Here is a 22,002-nt window from a genome sequence, read left to right on the forward strand (position 1 = left end):
TACACTTTTCACTATAGTCATCTATAATTGTACAAGTCTCACATTGATTCCAACTGCCCAGAGTGTACATGCACAATGGACATATATAGAACATTTTTAGGTTTCCGATGTCAACTCACTCACAGCTAAAACGAAACTGATCCTCGTAGTTCGATAAATTCAACGTGAGGGAAATGGTGGGAGAGAGGAGTAGCTCTGTGACGTTACCTCTTTCGAATGATGGGGGGAGCCATCTACATTGAATCCATTGGCAATATTTTCAAAAGTATATCCACAATATGATTCTGCTTTGTTCCAATTAATATATAATTAAATTGACTATAATCATTTGAGTCACATCATAAAAGCTTCATACAATAGTCCGATGGTAGGGAATCCCTCCTCATTATACTGTCAAGTGATCCTCGACAAAAGAATATCCTGCATTGAAGAAATAAATCGAGAAAATCATCATCCAAAATCAAATGTTTTTCCATAAACACTAGATTTGATCTAATTATCTCTTTTTCAAATTTATTCATTTTTCGGTCCTTTCACTCCGACTACAGACTATATACTGGCCCTGATTCGTCATCTCTGCACAAGTAAGATAGGAAACATTTTTGATTTTGAAACAATTTTATTGAATAATTACAACAACCGCACCATAAATAATACAGAGCATGTACAATCAGCGATACTCTCTATTGTCTTCAATATGTTTCACCAATGCACTTAACGCACATTGAAGTCTATTCACATACGCTATATCAACTTTAGCGGCGAAACATAATTGATCCTCTATTTTAAATTTGCTCAAGGATATCACATATCGTGCATATAGTGCATCCCATTCCAGACAAAATTGTGATCCTTTAGTAATTTACACCGCACTGCTTGATGCTGTTGTATTATTTTCATCAATTCAACTATCAATTTTTAATAATTTAAAAAGACCACTCGTCATCATCAACACACACACAAATATATTTAAACTGTTCTTCTTCTTCTCACTCTTTTGAGTTATAGACACCTAATATTAACACACTAGAAAAAATCCCTTCTTCATAAGCCCTTCGCCAATAACTTTTAACTGACGCGGTGATTGGTTGAGAAGGGGGATGTAACCGACTCGCTGATTGACTGAGAAGGGGACCCATGATCTAACTGTTTCTCGTTATTGGATCAATAAAAGTTCCAATTGATGATACAAACAAGTTCTCGGAAATTCACTTCCCCCTCGAGTCCTAGATCAATAGCATTGTTCCCGTTAGAATTCAATGCGCATCTGCAACCTTCGTCCCGGAGTTATTACACATAGAAACAACAAATAAATCGATCTTGGAAAAAGAGGTCATTGACCCCATTACGTAATCATTCTCCCTAATGACTCTATGCCCATATTTGGTGCCCCGTCAGTATTCTATGCCCATATAAGGAGCCCCGTCACGAGCTCATGATAGGGTTCTACTTATATATATAATGATTATTTAACATTATTATGTAGCTTAAAGTATTTAAATTTAATTTTTACTTTAAGCTATTATTTTTTTACATTAATATTTTTTTAATCCTGAATAACCCTCTCTTGTAGTTTCGGTGCATACATAGATCATAGTAGATAATAGCATGATAAACGTAAATGAGCCATTAGCGGCCCCACAGAAAATCTTCTAATGAATACAATAAGAAATCCTCGAGGAAAAACTTCCACTGTTTGCAAAAAAGGATTTTTTAATTCTTTTAGTTTCCCACTATACAGCGAACTAAAACGAAGTGAACTAAAACGACCGATAATAATTATTTAAGCCTTATTATTTGACTTAAAATATATCTTAAATTACTATTTTAAATAGTTATTATTATTTATTTTATATAACTGTTTTTTTTATATGCATACCTTTTGATTCCCTAATAATTTTGTCCGATGGTTCTCCTACATACATAAGTCATAGTACATAATTGGATCGCAAACGTAAATGAGCCTGCGAAAAATCTTCTAGTGGATATTTATAAGAAATCCTTGAGCAGAAACTTCCACTGTTTTTCCAAAAGCAATTTTTAATGCTTTCAGTTTCCTACAATTCAGAGTGCAGTTAGTTTCCTACTGCACTGGAGCCTAAAATGGCTTCATTTTAAGTTTAAAATCTGTATTCCTTTCATATTAGGTACAAACGAATAGTCTGAGTGAACAGGATTTACAAAGTACAGCTAAAGTTTCAACTACATTATAGTTTTGCTGAAAATTTGCTTTTTTACTTTTCAATGATGTTTTCACCTGTCGTAAATTTCCACAACCTGATTAAGAAATTAAGGACGTAAGTTACAAAAGAAAAAACTAAAAAATAATTTTGACAACAGAAAGGTTTTTCACCGAAAATCAGTTAAAGTACCTACCTCTCATTTTCAGCAACCTACTAAAATTACTAATAACAGCTTACTGCAGCACCTAAACATAACAGCACCACAAAAACTGCACTAAACTCCACTAAACTGCAGCGCCACAACTTAAGGCCAACACAGTAGCGCACACTCCTTCCCCACTCCAATCTGTTCAAAGCTTTATTTATTTACTCTATTCCATGAAGTTCCAGTATTCTTTAAATTCTTTCTTATTGCCTTGTTTCACAACAATCAAGGACGATATGCCTATTGTTAAGTAAATTATTGTATAATTAAATATTTACATAAAAAACAAGGGTTTGTAAGGTTCAATTACCTAAAACCATTAACATGAAAATCGTAAATAATAGATAAAATTGCAAGTGAAATATAAATTATTATAAGTAACACAAAGGAAATTTTGTAAATACTACCTTAAGCACCTAGGACAGTGAAAACGAATTCTGATTGTTGGAATTGGTTAATGGAAACTTACACAACGATATTATTGGCCATACTAACCATATATTATCCATGTGTTGCAATACTATTGAATTCTCAAGGAAGTGAAAATACAATTTGCCAAGTAGAAATTTATACAGCCATATATATCTTAAAAAATTAAGAAAAAACGAACTTTAAATTAAAAAGACCTCCAGATGCGGCTATTCAGTGCTTTTTGTAGTACCGGCCTTAGTTCAGAAAGAAAACTTGGACGAAAAATTTAGCAAAAAGTGAGCCAAAAGACACAGCAACGAATAGCTTCAGAAGGTGCAGCTTTCCTTTTAAGGTGTAGTTTTCTTTGGGTATCAACGGTTTGTTATTGTTTGATTTTATATGGACAAAAAACGGTGTCAAATGTAACTAATTAGTTTTGCATATTCATTTTTACGGTTCAACATGGCAACCCTGACAAAAATATAGCACTATCATAAAAACTTCGTAGTTTTGAAACCGGCCAAAAGAAAAATCTTAGAAGTTTGTGGTTTTCAGGAATAAATAGATCTAAGATGGGTTCAAGGAGGCAGAAAATGTTTTGTTTCGATATCCTTGGTATATTGACATTAACCTTTGCTTTGTAGAATGTTTTAACCTTAACTTTACAGAACTACTGGGCACAAGCTTAATCTTTAATTTTTTATCTTTAGCGTTTAGCTTAATTTAAATATTTGGATATGTATTTAAACATAAAATTGATTTAGATAATTTAATATTTTAATCTTCAATTTTTTCTTTATTTTTGTGAAGTTTTTAACTGATTCTTTTATTTATGTTTTCGTTTACTTTGCTTTTAAGGCAACGTATACGAAGTAAGAAGACAGCTATTGAACTTATGGGAGGAGCCTATTATTACTGCACAGGTCCCGCCTACTTATATGCTACCACCTGAAGTTGAGAAGTTTTTACCTTGTAAGTTACTCATCCTTATATAGCATTAGCATTACTACTTAATTAAAAGAAGCAGAGGTCGTTGGTATATTGGATCTTGACAGGGAGCAAAACGGGCCTTGCTTTTATCCAGAGTGCACGGCAATTAGGGAAAATTTTCGTATTTTGTAGGGGAATGTAAAGAATTTATAGATTTCAAAGAACAATTTGATTTCAGTCCCGTCTATGTCGTCTTTAAAGGATACACCATAGTAACCTAATTGTTACTGTATAAAAAGGCTGAAAAATTATTTTAGACATATTTTCTGTGTCCCTTCCACTTTTATTCACGATCTGCCCACTAGAATTTCGTTTGATTTTCAATATTAACGTTATATTTCCTGCATCTACTTGAGTTAGAAATATTTGTAGGTTGAAGTATTCTAGAAACTAATATAAATAATTCCCCAAATAAGTAATTTAATTCAATCTCACCCCTCAAGGATGTTTCTATAGACTAACTAAAAATATATAACGAAAAAATTTTCTCAAAAATTTTAGAATCTTTAAAACAGGTTCATGCGAATCTTCATTGACAATAAAATAGATGCTGTTTAAAATTGTAAAATTTAGAATACGGGAACACAGAAAAAATAACATAGGAATCCTGTGGTGGCGCAGTGAGTTTGATTTCAGCTTGCTAATACGGGACCCAGACTTTGATACCAGCTGTAGCAACACACTGCAGGGTCAACACATAGATTTTAGTAGTCAAGAAGCTTCTCTAATATGATAAAATATAGTACAATAATATTGAATAACATATTATTTCGAATAAAAAAAAAAATACTGAAAAGCGTAGGCTAAAGTGAAAACGACCCAGAAAGTCCTTTTTATCATAAATTTTTTTTTGCATAATTATAAAGTAAAAATTTATTTGTTTCCGTCAGGAGAGGTTATAGGTAAAACTGTTACGACAATGATAGGAATAAATTTCTATTGATAGAAATAATTATAATTAGATGAGAATAATGAGCTATAAGGATTTGGGAAATCTTAAAGCTCAGAAATTTCTGAGAGCAGGACTAAATCATAGAGCCCTTTTTCGGTGAGTTGTTAAATATTTATATTTACGCGTTTTATATTAAGCACTATCGATTTTTGGTTGGATTTTGTTCGTTTCGTCACGGTCCGTCTTAACTTTTTTGCAAATAGATGAATAGTATTATTATACGAGGGTGTATGCTGTTTATATCAAAAAGATATTGGAAATTGATTAGAGTGTATGGTAAAACTAGGTTCAGCTCATTGATAGTCGGAACGGCCCTCTATGGATCTGAAGTCCGGATAGCAGTCTTTTATTTTTGGGTTTCCAAGAAATTAGGGGCGTCTGAGATTGGGGTGATCGATCTTAAATTTTAGTGTTCAGGAATAACGTAGAGCAGATGGTACTTTATGCGGTATAGTTACTAGCGTAGCTGGTACGTTACGTGAAATAGTTACGTACGTAGATGGCACGTTACGTGGTATAGATATGTACATAGATGATACGGTACATGATATAGTTACGTACGTAGATGATAGGTTACGTGGTATAGTAACATACGTAGATTTTACGTCGTGTGGTATAGTTAGACCTACATGCATAGATGGTACTTTACATTATACAGTTACATGTATAGATTGTACATTACGTGGTGCATTTCAGGGACGTACGGAGGAGGGGGGCCACCGCCCCCCCCCCCCGAAATCTCACGATTTTTTTCATTTTTCATAATTTTCTGATTTTTCTCACAGAATAATGGGTTTGAAGGATTTGGGCCCCCCCGAAACAAATTGGGCCCCGCCCCCCCCCCCAAAAAAAAAACAAATTCCTGCGTACGTGCCTGGTGCAGTTACGTGCATAAATAGTTCGTATACTACGTAGTTTTAAGTAATGGCATATATCAAGGGTACCTAATGTACGTATGGGATAATAACTTTGTAAAATCAGTTTTTTTATGGAAACATAAGTCAGTGATATAAATGGAAGGAAACCAAGGAAAATCTTTGTTGATTTTCTACCTCCACCCTCCCTTCCATTTAACAACTGAAAATTTAAATTCATGAAATACAAAATTTGTTTTTGCTCTTAGCTATCAATGGTTGCTCTGGCTGAGGAAAAAAACTGAAAAAATGCCGCAAACCTCTGAACCAAATAAAAAAAATTATCAGAATTGAAAGTTATTTGATTGGTACTGTTTGCCCAGGAGCGCAGGGAGTTCCACATACACATTGAAATTATATCATGCCATAGATAATTTCGGAGACCCCGCTGCCTTTCCATGACGATAAATAAAAGTTCAAATAGGGATAAAATCCTTTTAATAGACAATGTTTTACAAGTGATAAAATTTTCACAAAAAATACTAAATATTTCGGTCACATATGCAGTGACCGTCATCAGTAGTAAAACCGTCATGACGGTCACTGCATTTGTGACCGAAATATTTATTATTTTTTGTGAAATTTTATCACTGTTTGTGAAACACAGTCTATTAAAAGGATTTTATCCCTATTTGAACTTTTATTTATTATCATGCCATCGTTTGTATTAAGTATATATTGAGAACAAAAGATAAGGAAAATTATTTCTGCCTTTCAAGATACTCAATTGTCAAGTCCATCGAGAGGATTTATGAAAGAAAATCCAAGTTAATTTTTTAACATAATATTATTTGTTTAAATATTACACTCATTTAGAAAAAGTAGGTATCATAATTACCATTATTTGATTTAGCAAAAAAATGAGTACCTCTAACAAATTGCAATCGATTTTTAGGTAGTTTTGATAATTATTATGATAATAATTGTTTATGTGTATTGTTATGTTAATGATAATCAATTCTCACTGAAATTTAAGAACAATTATAATCAGGGAACAGTAGTTTCCTTTAGCTAAAAGACAGGACAAATTTTGCGCGTTGAATACCAAAAATATTCTATTTTTAACAAACATTTATGTACTACCTTCTAGAAACAAAAGTCACAGTAATGATCGGTAAAAACGATAAAAAATCAAATACACCTTAATAGGCTAATTCCGTAACATACAACATCCTTGTCAGGTTTTGTGACATCGTAATTCTAGAAATAAACTTAGTTACCTCCTTCCATGTACCCGTGTGACTTTAAAACTTAAAACAAGTATACATTGGATTGTATAAGATATAATCTCAAGGCAAAAATGAATTGCTATGAATGAAGAAATTAAACCCCAAACAAGCGGAAATTGCAATGAAAAATAAAATAGAATTTAAAAGAGAAGAGGAAGAAAAGAGAAAAGGAAAGAAACTACCATAAATATGGTTGTTGTCCCAGCTCAATTCAAAACTGTGCTAAGCTTTTGTCATTTGCGCTTTACTGAAAAACAGTTTGATCGCTTAAGTTGACAGACACGTTTAGCAATTTGATTTTTTTTTTATGTAGTTAAAAGGAATTTATGTAATATAAAAAGAAGATGTGACGGAAATGAGCGTTTTTGTAAAATACTGAAGTAAATTTATTTATTAAACATATTTTTGTATTATTAAACATATATATTTTATAATTATTATAATCAAATTATATAATATCAAATAATATAATCAAATATCTAATCAAATAATATAATCAAATAATCAATATAATCAAATAATAAATATAACCAATAAATATAATTAATATTTATTGATTTTATTTATTACAACAATAATAAATGTAATCAATATAATACAATCAAATTGTTATAATATATTAATGATAAAATGATTATTAAACATATTTTTGTATATTTTATTCATTGTATAGGTTGTTTTGGCTGGCTGTTTTAAAGTACTTTTGAGTATTGCCGATCAATTCATCGAAAAGCTTCAGTAAGCTATCGGAGTTACTATACGTATCCCAGGAATGGATTTAAAAAGAAGAAAATTTTGATGAAATTTTATTTTTATCTGTAGTTTTTTAGTTTGGACCCATATTTTGATTCTAATTATTATTAAAAAAGGAAAACCATTTAAAATTCCAGTGATGTAAAAAACGATAGTTTTATTTTCATTTTGCACTTTTAATAGAATGTGTATTCCAAGGAACAGAGGTTTTATTAAACTTCTATGTTCTTTGAAACTGCTATTTAAGCCTCATGTTTGCAATTAATCATTTCAGAAACCCTTAAAAACCAACTTTGGACGAAATCAAATGCCACCGATAAAGCTAGAATAATAGATACAGCGCACTTTATCGAAAAACAAATTTTTGTTGGTATTTTAAGCAGAGTTTTTTTTAATTAATTTTTTTTTGCTAATCTTTTCTTTTTTAAATATACCATCTGTTGTGAAACTCCATTAGAATGGAAATTCATTTTGTAAAGACAGAATAGATGACACCAGAACTAGGCCTCTCCTAGCAGAATAAACCATTTTTCTATCTTTATGCCCTCAGTAAACACCAAAGCGATATTTGCTCTAAAAGGTTTTTGCTTTCAAAAATTTGTCTCTGCTTCTTCTAAGATACCGCCTTGAGTAACATTAAATTATCTAATTTTGAAACCTTTCTATTGTAGTGTACACACCAAGTACTGGAAAGGGAGCTCCCATGTTCCTTGATCCTCGTTCGATGATACCGGCTCACTCTCCACTGTCACCCAGCTGTTTCCTGTACCCCGCCCACCCATCGCCTAAGCCTTCACTCACCCAAATTCCGGTTCCTTCCCCACCTACACCGTTTCCTGGAAGCAATTTCAACAGTGTGTCAAACAGTTTTGTCTACAACTTTAGCCTACATGACTATTTGTATGGACAATCTATTAGCCCATCAGAATTTGGTAATTTTTTTTTTGAGTTGATATACTATTCAATTTAGTTTACATTTTTTTTAACTAACATATTTTCTGCATTCTGACTCATTCCTCAGTATTATTATATCAAGACAGCTTAAACCTAAAAACAGACCTATTAGTCCATCGGGTTTTGTTAAAAACTTGTATTTAGCTCACTCTGTTTGATGCATTATTTTGTTTAATTTTCACTCTTTTTTCTTATCAGCCTGTTTTCTAAATAACATCAGTGCTCCGTAATCAGCTAAAATATGTTAAAATTAATTAAAATAACCCCACTAATCCATTAGTCAAGTCTCTTAATCCATCTGGTTTCGGTAATTCTTTGTAATATTCTTTTTCCGTTGCTCTGTTTGATTTTGATTCTTTTTTATAACAGCCTCTCATGTGAACTCAAGAGCAATCCCCACTGTTTTACAATGGATAAAATATTTTTAAACTAAAAGTAGACTATTATTCTATCAGAACATATTTTCATTATTCCAACCTGTTCTTCACTAAAAATCAATAAAAATAGTTTAAAAACGGGAAATAGGCCTAATACAAGAAAATCTCATGTTGAATCAGATTAAAATTGGTTGAATTCAGAACTTTAATGAAAATTAAGCTTGTTTTGAATTTTGTTAGTGTTGTTGGGTAACGCTTCACCGTCATTGGCGCTACGAGCTTTCAATTCCTGTTTAAGTAATTTCGGAGCATAAAAGTTTAATATTTTTTATCTGCTTTCTATACTCTTTGCCCCGAGTGAACAACGTGGACTAATTTCCTACAAAGGGTGATCCCACAGACTGTTTAGAGCAAGGCTTTCAACTGAATTTCAGATAGTTTGGTATTGCATCCAGGGTTGCCACCCGGTGACCGAAAAAATACTAGATTTTAGTGCTTTCCTCGTTGATTTAGTGACTTTCTTCAATAGTGTAAACTTAAAACTAAAATAAAAAGTAAAAATAATGGATCAGCCACTTGTGATAAATGAAAAAACGACAAAGACAAAAATTGTTCAAAGTGCACAAGCTCTGGATAGAAATCTAGAGTGGTCTTATGTATGTGGTCTCCATCGGCGGTCTTATGTAGGAGTGTTCAGGGTCGCATATAACTCATTGACTTTTCTTGTATTTTTTTTTTGTCACACATCATTTATGTCCTTTTTATGTACTTTTTTATGGATTGTAAACCTGTGCTTTTCAAGAATCCATTTTCAAATTTGCCCCAAAAACACAAGTAAAAAAAAGTTCCAGCACAAAATAGTTAAAGAGAAATTCACACTATGGTTTGGAAAAAAATTAAACGTTTGTTTGAAACATTTAAGTGAAACATTAAACTGTATTTAATTTTAAAATTATGTTGTTATTAAATTATGTATATAGAAATTTTATTAAATTATTACACTGTTAAAAATATAAACACAAAACTGTAACACAGTTTAAATTTGCTTTTGAAAAAGTAAAACAGAAAAATCCTTAAACATAAAACTGTAACACAATTTAAATTTGCGTTTAAAAAGTAAAACAGAAAACCCTTTTAAAGAAAAGAGACGGCAAACTAAATTTAAATAATTTTTCATATTAAATCATAATTTAAATCAAAACTATTCAACCACTTATATTATAACAGCTGCTTTAAGTGTGCAGGATTTGCTCCACGCTTTCCAAGCCAAAAAATGATTTAAATCAAAGCTCAACGTTGTGGATCTGCAGTTGATGGTAACTGCTGATTCTGGTGCCATGGAGCACAAAGAACCTTCATTACGAATATACTTATTTTACAGACAAAAAAGAATTGTCAGGAAAAGGCTTGTTACTGTCCGAATAAGTAGGGTAATGTTAAGATTACGGACAACACTAAAACAATAAATTTGTATGCAGGCGCTCTAGGGGAGGAAGGCTTAAAAAAAGTTGTTAACTATACCTCTCCCTCTTATCAATTGAATGGTCCCCTTTTCAGTTTCTCTTGTTTAACTTTAGTAATAACTCTCTTAAAAATTGTCTGTAAAAAAAAGAACGGTACCAAAATCTGACATTTTAATGAAAAATAGTACTAGTATTCTGGGTATATTAATTCCATTTTTGAAAACAAGGCTCCAATTCCATCAGAAAGTTTCAATCTATTCCTATAAAAAAAAATCACAAGAATTATACAATTATGAAAGGTCATCAAAATTCCAGGTAGGCTAGTCACCTCTTCCTTCAAAAATATAGTTACCACCACGGATGGTAAAAAAAAATTGACATGTAATAAAATTTCCAGGTGCACAAACTGTGGATAGAAACACACAGACAAGTAGTTGTTCCAGCAGTGGTATATCCAGTCCTACAGACGACATGTCAATGATTGATCCATCAGATGTAGCTTATGTCAACAGTATTAAGAGTAAGTATGATTTTGTCACTATATTCTCTAGTGCAGCTGTGTAAGACCATATTGACTAGATGAAACAGCGCAAGAGCAATGATGTAAAAGCGTGGATATTTTCCAGCTAGTGAACAAATGTTAAAAAAGAGCAAAGTTCGGCAGGGATCTTGGCTTTCTCATCCTCAGTGCTAGAAGAAACTTCAAGAATTGAAAACAGCTGAAAAAGAGCTTAAGTAACGCTAGATTAGAATTAGGTTAACAAATCTAAAAAAATGTGAAAGGGTTAAACGTAAAAACTTAAATTTTCCTAAAGTTATGTAGAGGGGAATATTAAAGTTTGCTTTTCAAGCCCATGCGTAGGGGGGGGGAGAAGTATGATATCAAAAGCTCGCATCTCGTTTGGTTCTAGGCCATTTTGGTTAGAAATTTTTCAATTTTTTCGTATTTTTCAATTTTTTCGTATTTTAAGAAAGTATAAACCATAAAATATATTTCTTATTTTTATTTATTATCGTTTTCCATTATTAGAAGGCATAACTGGAAAAAAAAGTCTACGGCATGATTAGTATTTAGCTGTTATAAGGGCCATGTTAAAGCACCAAAGATTCAATTCTTTTCATTTGTCCATGTTATCTACTCCTAAGACTCTGGTGGGTACACTCCGTTGCATACATGGTCACATGTAATGATTTTTCATACAAGTATAGGGTAACTGATCAATATAGGCTATAGAGTATAGAGCATACTCTAGTCTAGACATAGATATAGAGTACAGAGCACGCAATACAGAGTGTAGGGTACCTGGCAATTTTACTTTTTTTAATGAAAATTTAGCTTTACACTTGCTATTGGAAACAAGAGGAGATAGAATACTAGCCTATTTTCTATTTACCTGCGGCCATGAGTGTATGTAACACATATTTACGCAATCCAAGTGAATTCAGCGCTGACTATTTAAACTGATGTGACGACGATGAAACTTAATTATGACAACACTTATTAAACTGTTGTGACAATTTAAATTGATGACAATTAATTGTGTTGTGACGATTAGATGTGACAACAAATATATTAGCAACAAGAGTTAAATGTGACAACAATTTAAGTTGATGATTCTGTTCGTATAGATCTGGAAGACTTGGTAAATGGCATGACAACTAATGGAGGTTCAGAAAAGACATCTGGACAAGATGACTTTAGAAGTGGCCGATCTACAGTATCGAGGCAACTTTCTACTCCGATTAACCGAACTCCCCTGGCTTTCTGGGCGGATAAAAAATCAGAAGTTGGACAAGCTATAAAAAAGTAATTTCGTTTTCAGTTTTATTGTTCATCCAGACACTAAGAAAAAATAAATACCCCATGGTACGAAAAGACTCATGGATAAGTTGTCCTTCAATTTACATTCTTTAGCAAAACAACAAAGTATTATTGTTATTATTATCAAAGTTATTGTCATTTATTATTGGATTATGTTGAGAAGTTAATGATTTTTTTCATTTCAAACTAAAAAAAGCAATTATAAAGATTAAAATGTTCCAAAAACGTTCAACCAGATATCAAGAAGAAAAAATACCATAGAAAGCAAAAAAGCCTTGCTTCCCTGGAAGACAAGAAAAAGAAAAAAGGCACTTAAGTTTCTAACATTCCATAAGTATAAGATAAAGTGTATTTTAAAGCCAAAAATGTGGCTATGTACCCAAAAAACCCAAATAGTATAAACTTCAGCGATCGCTATTCTTCCAAATTCCTATCACAATGAAAACACTTAAAGGACACACTACATTTACTTAATAAACTAGGATTTTCTTTTAATTTCTAGATACCTCACTATTATTTACATAATTTCTAGATACCTCACTATTCTACAGGTAAAATGTGAAATGTATATTTTATATTTTTGACAAAAAATTGCTCAGAACTTCCAATACCTTCTTGAATTTTTTTTTATAAACCTTTGTTCTGATGGAAAGGAATTTCCATCCTTTGTTCCAGAAGTGGCCGATTGTTGCCAGAAAACCTTTGCTCTATTTCTAGTCCAAAACTGGAGGAGAAATAGTGAAGCTTTCAAAATTAAGAGATTCGGATTGCATAATTCTGACTTAATTTGCTGTTGCTCGAACAGGAATAGCTCAAACAGGAACAGGAACGTGAACTTTGATAATGTCAGATATTTGATAATGTCTGATAACTTTTTGATTACTTTCAACTCATTGATAACTGGGACTCATTTGGTAACTCTTCAATTATTACTCCTTGGCAAACTTACACGTATTTAATAGTTTTCATCTCAGAAAGCTGGCTTTAAAGCCAATTTTGAACATAAAGAACGAATAATAAATTTTAAGCTAACAAGCTATTCGACACTAATGACATGACTTGTAAAATTTAAAATTGGCGTTACTCTTAAAATTGATTTGATAAAGTTTCTTGATTATTTTTTTCGTTTTTATCGAGTTAAAAATTATCAGAAAAAATGTTTAAATATCCTATGCCGTTTTTACTTGCTGATCTGTACTATTTGCTAATAACTATTTTTAATTATTGAATCCTACTACTACTACTACTACTACCACTACAACTACTATTACTAACAACTCACCGCAGCGCCAAGCCACCTAAGGTCAACACAGCTACGCACACTCCTCCATCTCAATCTGTTCAAACCCTCCCTCTTTATAAACTCCCACGAAGTTCTCATTTCCCTTAAATCCTTCTTTATGAAAATAAAAAAAAAAAAGTTTTTTAAACTGAAAGTAAGGAGCGACATTAAAACTTAAAACGAACAGAAATTATTCCGTATATGAAAGGGGCTGTCCCCTCCTCAACGCCTCGCTCTTTACGCTAAAGTTTTTTATTGTTTTAAAAAATAAAGTTGTGAGACCGAGTTAAACTTTAGCGTAAAGAGAGAGGCGTTGAGGAGGGGACAGTCCCTTTCATATACGGAATAATTTCTGTTCGTTTTAAGTTTTAATGTCACTCCTTACTTTCAGTTTAAAAAACTTGTTTTTTTATTTAATTTCTGATCGTTATTTAGTTAATGCAGCTTTTATTTTGGCTCACCGTCATTGAATAAACAAACAAAATTTGCATACAAATTTTACTCTTCTTTTGCTAAATGACTGTCTCTAAATTTGGTTCTGACGTAATTTACAAGTTAACTTACGTAACGAACTTCTATATTCATATATTTTGCTTCTGGCAAAAAATACGTTGCAGATTTTTGTAGATATGATACGCTGAATCTGACGGCGGGATTTTCATTAAAGTTCTTTCATTTGTAGGGGATGTTTTCTCCCTCTTTAAAAAATCAGGTAAATTTTCTCAGGCTCGTAGCCTTTGATGAGTAATACTATATGTTATTACGTATATGAGGGGGATCTCCCCTTAGTCAATACCACGCTCTTTACGTTAAAAGTTAAAAAAAAATTTATTCACAAACCCCTGAATCACAAAGGCCGTTTAATTAGAATAGATAGCTCTTTTGAAAGTACTAAAAAAAAACTTTAGCGTAAAGAGCAAGGTATTGACTTGGGGGAGAATCCCCTCATATACGTAATAATTTCTGTTCGTTTTAAGTTCTAATGTTGCTTCTTACTTTCAGTTGAAAAAAACTTGTGAACTTTCAAACTTGTGAAACTTGTGAAAAACTTTCAGTTGAAAAAAACTTGTGCGCCGGAAATCCGGCGCACCCTTCATAGAAATGTCCCTTACCCCAAAGAAACATCCTCCACGGAAAGATTCTCCCGAGTAACCCCCTCCTCCAGCCCCCCCCCCACCAAAATAAATCCTGCCTGAAAATGTCTGTATACTTACCAATAACCAATACAATCTTTAAGCGATTGGCAAAGTTCATAACTTGCAGCCATTCCCCTGGGAACTCTGGGGGATTAAGTCATCCTAAAAGACATATTTATTAGATTTTCGACTATGCTGAACAAAACGGTTATCTCAAAATTTTAGTTGGGTGACTTTGATAAAAAAATGAGCGTGGGAGGGGGCCTAGTTGCCCTCCATTTTTTGGAGGGCACGCATCGCTTCGAGCTAAAAGTGCAAATTTCCACCTTTTTGCAGATAGGAGTGTGAAACTTCTTTTATAGGGTTCTCTTATAAGCTGAATATGATGGTGTAATTTTCGTTAAAGTTAATTAAAAACGCAAAATTCCACATTTTTGCAGATAGGAGTTTGAAGCTTCTTTAAAAATGTTCGTTGATAAGCTGAATCTGACGGCGTGAATTTCGTTAAAGTTAATTAAAAAAAAATTTGCAATTAAAACAAAATTTTATTGTTTAAAAAAAATTGAGCTGTGAGAAAGTCTAACTTTAGCGTAAAGAGCGAGGCGTTGAGGAGGCCCTTTCATATACGGAATAGCTTCTGTTCGTTTTAAATTTTAACGTCATACCTGACTTTAAATTAAAATAAACTTTTTTTTTTTTATTTCATATGTGAACGTTTTTTAATTAATGCAGTTTTTGATTTTGGCTCACCGTGCATGAATAATTAAAACGAAATTTGCATATTAATTTTACTTTTATTTGGTTAATTGGCTTTCTCGAAACTTGTTTAATTTCATTTACGAATGTTTTTATTAGTCATAAATATACGTAACTTACGAACTAACTTAGGTAACAAACTTCAATATTCATAGATTTTTATTACGTATATAGGGGGGATTGCCCCCTATTCAAGACCTTGCTCTTTACGCTAAAGTTCGATTTTGTTCCAATTTTTTAAGAATTAACACTTAATAACACATGCCGTTAATTAGAATAAATAGCTCTTATGAAAGTACTAAAAAATCTTTGGCTTAAAGAGTGAAGTATTGACTAGAAGGTGCACCCAATCATATAGCTAATATTTTTTTGTTCGTTTTAAGTTTTGATGTTGCTCCTTACTTTCAGTTGAAAAACTTGTTTTTTTTATATTTAATTTCTGATTTTTTTAAAAATAATGATGGGAAATCCAGCACCCCCTTCATAGCAATGTCCCTTCCCCCATGAAAACTTCCTTCATGAACAGATCCTCCCATATAACCCCCGACCCAACCCCATCCCCCTCTACCAGAAAAAATTCCCCCTGAAAACGTCTGTATACTTCCCAATAACCAATACTATATGTTAACATTGGGTAAAGTTCATAACTTTCAGCCCTCCCCCTGGGGGCTTCGAGGGATTAAGTTATCGTAAAAGACATAGTTATAATATTTTTGACCATGCTGAACAGAATGGTTATCTCAAAATTTTGATCAGGTGACTTTGGGAAAAAAATGAGCGTGGGAGGGGGCCTAGTTGCCCTCCATTTTTTTTTTGTCACTTAAAAAGGGCCCTAGAACTATTAATTTCCGTTCCAATGAGCCCTCCCACGAAATTCTAGGACCACTGGGTCGATACGATCACCCCACAAAAAACAAATAAACGCGTATCCGTGATCTTTCTTCTGGCAAAAAATGGAAAATTCCACATTTTTGTAGATAGGAGCTTGAAACTTCTACAGTAGGGTTCTCTGATACGCTGAATATGATGGTGGGATTTTCATTAAGTCTCTCCAGCTTTAAGGGGTTCTTTCCCCCTTTTTTCGAGAATAAGCAAAATTTTCTCAGGTGCGTAGCTTATGATAAGTAAGATTAAACTTATATACTTGATAAACTTGATGAAACTTATATATTTGAAATCAGAATTAAAATCTGATTCTTTTGATGTAGCTATTGGTATCAAAATTCTGTTTTTTAGAGTTTCGGTTACCATTAAGCCGGGTCGCTCCTTACTTACAGTTCGTTACCATGAACTGTTTTATATCCTACCAGTCCAGCGGCAGACGACCTGTTTTCGGTTGGACGAAAAGGACGATCTTTAGCAATCAGTCATCCTTCATCCGCAGAACGTGTCCTAGCCATCTCAACCTATTGAATAACTATGTCACTGTGAATGCCCAAAATCTAGTTAACGTTGACATTCACCGGTGAATATCTGAAATTCGTTTTTCTCTGCTGGGATTCAATTTGCTTTGCGAAACAGCTTTTTCAGTCTTATGCGCGCTTTGACGGTAAAAGTTAGGTTAGGTTAAAATAGTTTTTAAATCTCAGAAATGGGTTAAAAACCTAACCCAGCCTAACCTGTCACCATCACACCTTGCATAAAACTGAAAAAGTTGACTGCATATATACAGTAGTAATAATTATTTTCAAGAAAATCAAATACAATACCAAACCATAGCACATTAAATGACCAAAAGCGTTGCTTGCGAGGCTTTCCAACTCACAAAAAGATTATAATGAAACAATTCAAGAAACAATGGCAATATTGTTTTTCAAGGCATAAAAAGGATTCAGAAAGCTGGTATCTTATGGGGTGTTCAGTGGTACAATTAAACAAGAAATCAAAAATCCTTGATCCTTCGTATGAGGGCTCAGGACGTAACTTCTGTTTGGAGTTCAAAAAGAACTAAAACCAGAAAAAAAAACCATTTTTGCAATATATATTTAAGAACTAGACTTAAAGAATTTGTATAAATGCAAAGAAAAAGTGCAGTAGGATAGCTTCCCCCACCCCCTCTACACACCAGTAGATCTGTGACTGACTATGTGGAATTAAACCAAATACTTAAACTCAATATATTTTAAAACGATAAGACCGAGACATTGAGGTAATGGAGAGTGATGAATCCCTGAGTTACGTGCTTCCCATATTTTCAGTTTTCTTTTAGAATTATTTATCAGAGGAAAAAAATAGGTTATAGTGGCTAAAAGCAGTAAACTACACATTTTTCAATCTCTTGATGAAGAATATGTCTTATATATTTGGAATCAGCATAATAAGCCAATTCTTTTAATGCATCTATTGATATCAATTATTGAGTTTCGGTTACTATTGAGCCGAGTCGTTCTTAATCGCAGTTCATTACCACGAACTGTTTAAATACGTACATTTACATTATGTGAGAGACATCCTTGTCATTTCTGGTGTTCTAAGACCACAGTATTTACCACCAGGCTGTACTTGGGTGATTAGGGATCGAAACACCCCTCCTAAATCTCAAGAATTAAACTTAGTAAAATATGTACTTATTGATGATTTCATATAAATTAAGGCATTAAAATATATTTTTTTGTAGTTGCCCCCCCTCCCACCTTAGATAAAAAAAAGGCACAGGCCTGTTTGGCAGCATACAAAATAAAAAGGGAAGGTAGTGATATCTTGATCTTTTTAAGATGTTTCCCCCATTTCCTCGGAAACTACATTAGCCCACTAAAACTCTTAATGTTCTACCTGTTTTTTATTGATTTGTTTCGTATAAATGCAATGATATATGTCTTATGTATAGTGGAAAACCTATCTTTATTCTCGTGGCCTGGGATATCTTTTTACTATTTTGTGACTTAGTTATAGGAGGATGTATATATACAAATATGTTATATGATGTCCCCCGTGGCAGGGATTGGAATTTAGCCTTAATATCCAAGCTTCAATTGTCATCCCTTAGAAATAATGGGAGGCGTGCACAACCATATTTGAGGCTGCTTATACGTGCAAATATATACTCGAAAATCATATTAAGTATTTCAAATGAATTATATATTCCGAATTTCTTGCAAAGTTAATATTTGAGGATAAATGGAAACAGTCTTCTGTGTCACTAATGTCATTTTCTAGTTCTCCTGTCATACTTCATGCGCCAGGAGTGTAAAATCTCTCATGGTTAGGATTGGGATTGAGCTTTGGTTCCCAAGTTCCAGTACCGTCCTTTGGAAAAATAGAAACCATCCCCAAACATATTTATAAGAGCACTTCTGTGCACAACTTCTTACTTTGAGTGTCTCATTTTATAAATTACATTTTCCAAATTTCTTGTAAGGCTATTATTTGAGCGTGAATAAAAACAGTTTTGTGCATTGTCAATATGCCATTTTAGTTCCCCGGTTGTGCCAGATGTGGCGAGAACACCGACTCCCTCTTGGTCAGGATTGGGATTCAGCTTTAGTTCCCAAGTTCCTTTGCCATCCCTTGGAAAGATATGGGAACCATCGACAAGCCAGCAGAATCGATCGGAAAATGAAGCTCAGTCGTCCGGCTTTCCATCCAGGTATAAATATCCTGTAGGAATGACATATTCCAACATTGCTGATAGTGGTAATTTTCCATCGGGTTTTTTTGATGACATCGATGACGTTTCAAGTCTACTCTGGAAACTTGACCTTCAACGGTATATAAGTGAGTAGAAATTGGTTTTTTCTTGACTTACTGGCTTATAGTAGTTGCACTTAAAGTCATATAGGCCTACACAGATTTTTGTAATACTCTTATACAAACTTATGACAGGCTTGCTATTTTCATCTTAGCGGAGCAACTATTACTCCTAAATTGGATTTTAATTTAATATTTAAAATTCTACATTTCTTGAAAAATTCATTCCGACTGAGAATTGGGAATTGGGAATTGATTTCGTTGGATGCTCTGATTTTTACTTTATTTATATTAAAGGTGAATTAAATGAAATTTTTGAAAATAGCCTATATATTGTGCTTCATAGGATATTTTATTCCTCTCCTAAGTTTTGAAGAAATTAAATTCCTGCTTTTAATATTGCTGGCTATTTTATTTGGTTCCTGGGATTTCTGTTGAGACTTTTGAAGATTTGAAACATATTCGAAAGTCTAAGGGGGGGGGGGGGAGTAATATTTCAACTTTGTTATTGAAAATGTTGAATTTTTTTTCAAAATCTATCTATTAACTGGCCCTTACCATGTCCAATTGGATCCATTGGTATTATGACATCTTTAGTTACAGGTATATATTCTTTCCTCAATATGGATTTTTGGAAATTGATTTCGTTGGATGCTCTGATTTTTAATTTATTGATATTAAATGCTTAGTTTTGAATGTAGCGGTCCTATACAAGTTTTACCTAGTATATTTAAAACATTTTATTTTAAATTGGCGTACGTTTTGAGACTTCTTTGACTAGATTTTTCTTGTTTTGTGTGTTTCCTATGTGATAGATTTGTTTCAATGCAATCAAGATCGTCTTAGTGGAGCCCGTATTTTTGTCGCTCTTCAAAGATAAACGTGCTCAAGGCCGTATCAAGGGGGACGGGAGGGTTACCAGTTTTGAAAATTAATTTTTCTGTCCACAGTAAACAATAAAAAAAGATGGTTTTGACATTTATTCAAATTCATTTGACAATACGTTAACGACAATGTCATTTTGACATTTTGTCGTTTTGGAATTGAAGCTGGACGCAAGCCTCATTGTTAAAAAAATACAAATGATTAATAAAACAAAAAGAAGAAAATGCGCTTGTGTGTTGACAGATGCATAGGCTAACCTAGTTTGCTATTGCCGATTGGCAGGTGCTTTCGTGTTTGTTACTTACAAAGTCAAATTGTGTATAGAAACATTAAAAACTCCTGGTCAAAACTAGCAAATGATTGATTTTGTTTACCTTTACTCGTTTACGCTGCTACATTTACGTTACGCCACCACAACTACGTTTACTACCTTTAATCATTTACGCTGCTACATTTACGTTACGCCACCACAACTACGTTTACGCTGTTATATTTACTCACTAGTTTGCTGTGCCAATTGACAAGAGCAGTCAAGTTTGTTACTTCGAATCTTACAAAGTTAAATTGTGTATAGAAACATTCAAAACTCCTGGTCAAAACTAGCAAAATATTGATATTTCTACCTTTACTCATTTACGCTTCTATATTTACGTTACGCCACCACAACTACGTTTACGCTGTTATATTTACTCACTAGTTTGCTCTGACAATTGACAAGAGCAGTCAAGTTTGTTACTTCGAATACTACGAAGTTAAATTGTGTATAGAAGCATTCAAAACTCCTGGTCAAAACTAGCAAAATATTGATATTTCTACCTTTAATCATTTACGCTGCTACATTTACGTTACGCCACCACAACTACATTTACGCTCTTATATTTACTCACTAGTTTGCTGTGCCAATTGACAAGAGCAGTCAAGTTTGTTACTTCGAATCTTACAAAGTTAAATTGTGTATAGAATCATTCAAAACTCCTGGTCAAAACTAGCAAAATATTGATATTTCTACCTTTACTCATTTACGCTGCTACTTTTACGTTACGCCACCACAACTACGTTTACACTGTTATATTTACTCACTAGTTTGCTGTGCCAATTGACAAGAGCAGTCAAGTTTGTTATTTCGAATCTTACAAAGTTAAATTGTGTATAGAAACATTCAAAACTCCTGGTCAAAACTAGCAAAATATTGATATTTCTACCTTTAATCATTTACGCTGCTACATTTACGTTACGCCACCACAACTACATTTACGCTGTTATATTTACTCACTAGTTTGCTGTGCCAATTGACAAGAGCAGTCAAGTTTGTTACTTCGAATCTTACAAAGTTAAATTGTGTATAGAAACATTCAAAACTCCTGGTCAAAACTAGCAAAATATTGATATTTCTACCTTTACTCATTTACGCTGCTACATTTACGTTACGCCACCACAACTACGTTTACGCTGTTATATTTACTCACTAGTTTGCTCTGACAATTGACAAGAGCAGTCAAGTTTGTTACTTCGAATACTACGAAGTTAAATTGTGTATAGAAGCATTCAAAACTCCTGGTCAAAACTAGCAAAATATTGATATTTCTACCTTTACTCATTTACGCTGCTACGTTTACGTTACGCCACCACAACTACGTTTACGCTGTTACATTTACTCACTAGTTTGCTGTGCCAATTGACAAGAGCAGTCAAGTTTGTTACTTCGAATCTTACAAAGTTAAATTGTGTATAGAAACATTCAAAACTCCTGGTCAAAACTAGCAAAATATTGATATTTCTACCTTTACTCATTTACGCTGCTACATTTACGTTACGCCACCACAACTACGTTTACGCTGTTATATTTACTCACTAGTTTGCTGTGCCAATTGACAAGAGCAGTCAAGTTTGTTACTTCGAATCTTACAAAGTTAAATTGTGTATAGAAACATTCAAACCTCCTGGTCAAAACTAACAAAATATTGATATTTCTACCTTTACTCATTTACGCTGCTACATTTACG

The 22,002-nt window shown here is 33.0% G+C and overlaps 1 protein-coding gene across 2 annotated transcripts in view; it reads left to right on the forward strand.

The window, feature by feature from the left end:
* Positions 1 to 22,002, forward strand: part of BicC (protein bicaudal C) — a 110,635-nt gene that overhangs the window by 74,436 nt on the left and 14,197 nt on the right. For both annotated transcript variants that reach the window (XM_089103611.1, XM_089103616.1), the window contains exons 9-13: positions 3,658 to 3,771; positions 8,309 to 8,569; positions 10,829 to 10,951; positions 12,061 to 12,238; positions 18,843 to 19,141. In XM_089103611.1, the coding sequence (XP_088959737.1) occupies positions 3,658 to 3,771; positions 8,309 to 8,569; positions 10,829 to 10,951; positions 12,061 to 12,238; positions 18,843 to 19,141 (975 nt within the window). The remainder of the gene's footprint in view (positions 1 to 3,657; positions 3,772 to 8,308; positions 8,570 to 10,828; positions 10,952 to 12,060; positions 12,239 to 18,842; positions 19,142 to 22,002) is intronic.

Source organism: Artemia sp. Qi Xiang Cuo, chromosome 2 (genome assembly GCF_049724085.1).
Source record: "Artemia sp. Qi Xiang Cuo chromosome 2, ASM4972408v1, whole genome shotgun sequence".
NCBI lineage: Eukaryota > Metazoa > Arthropoda > Branchiopoda > Anostraca > Artemiidae > Artemia > Artemia sp. Qi Xiang Cuo.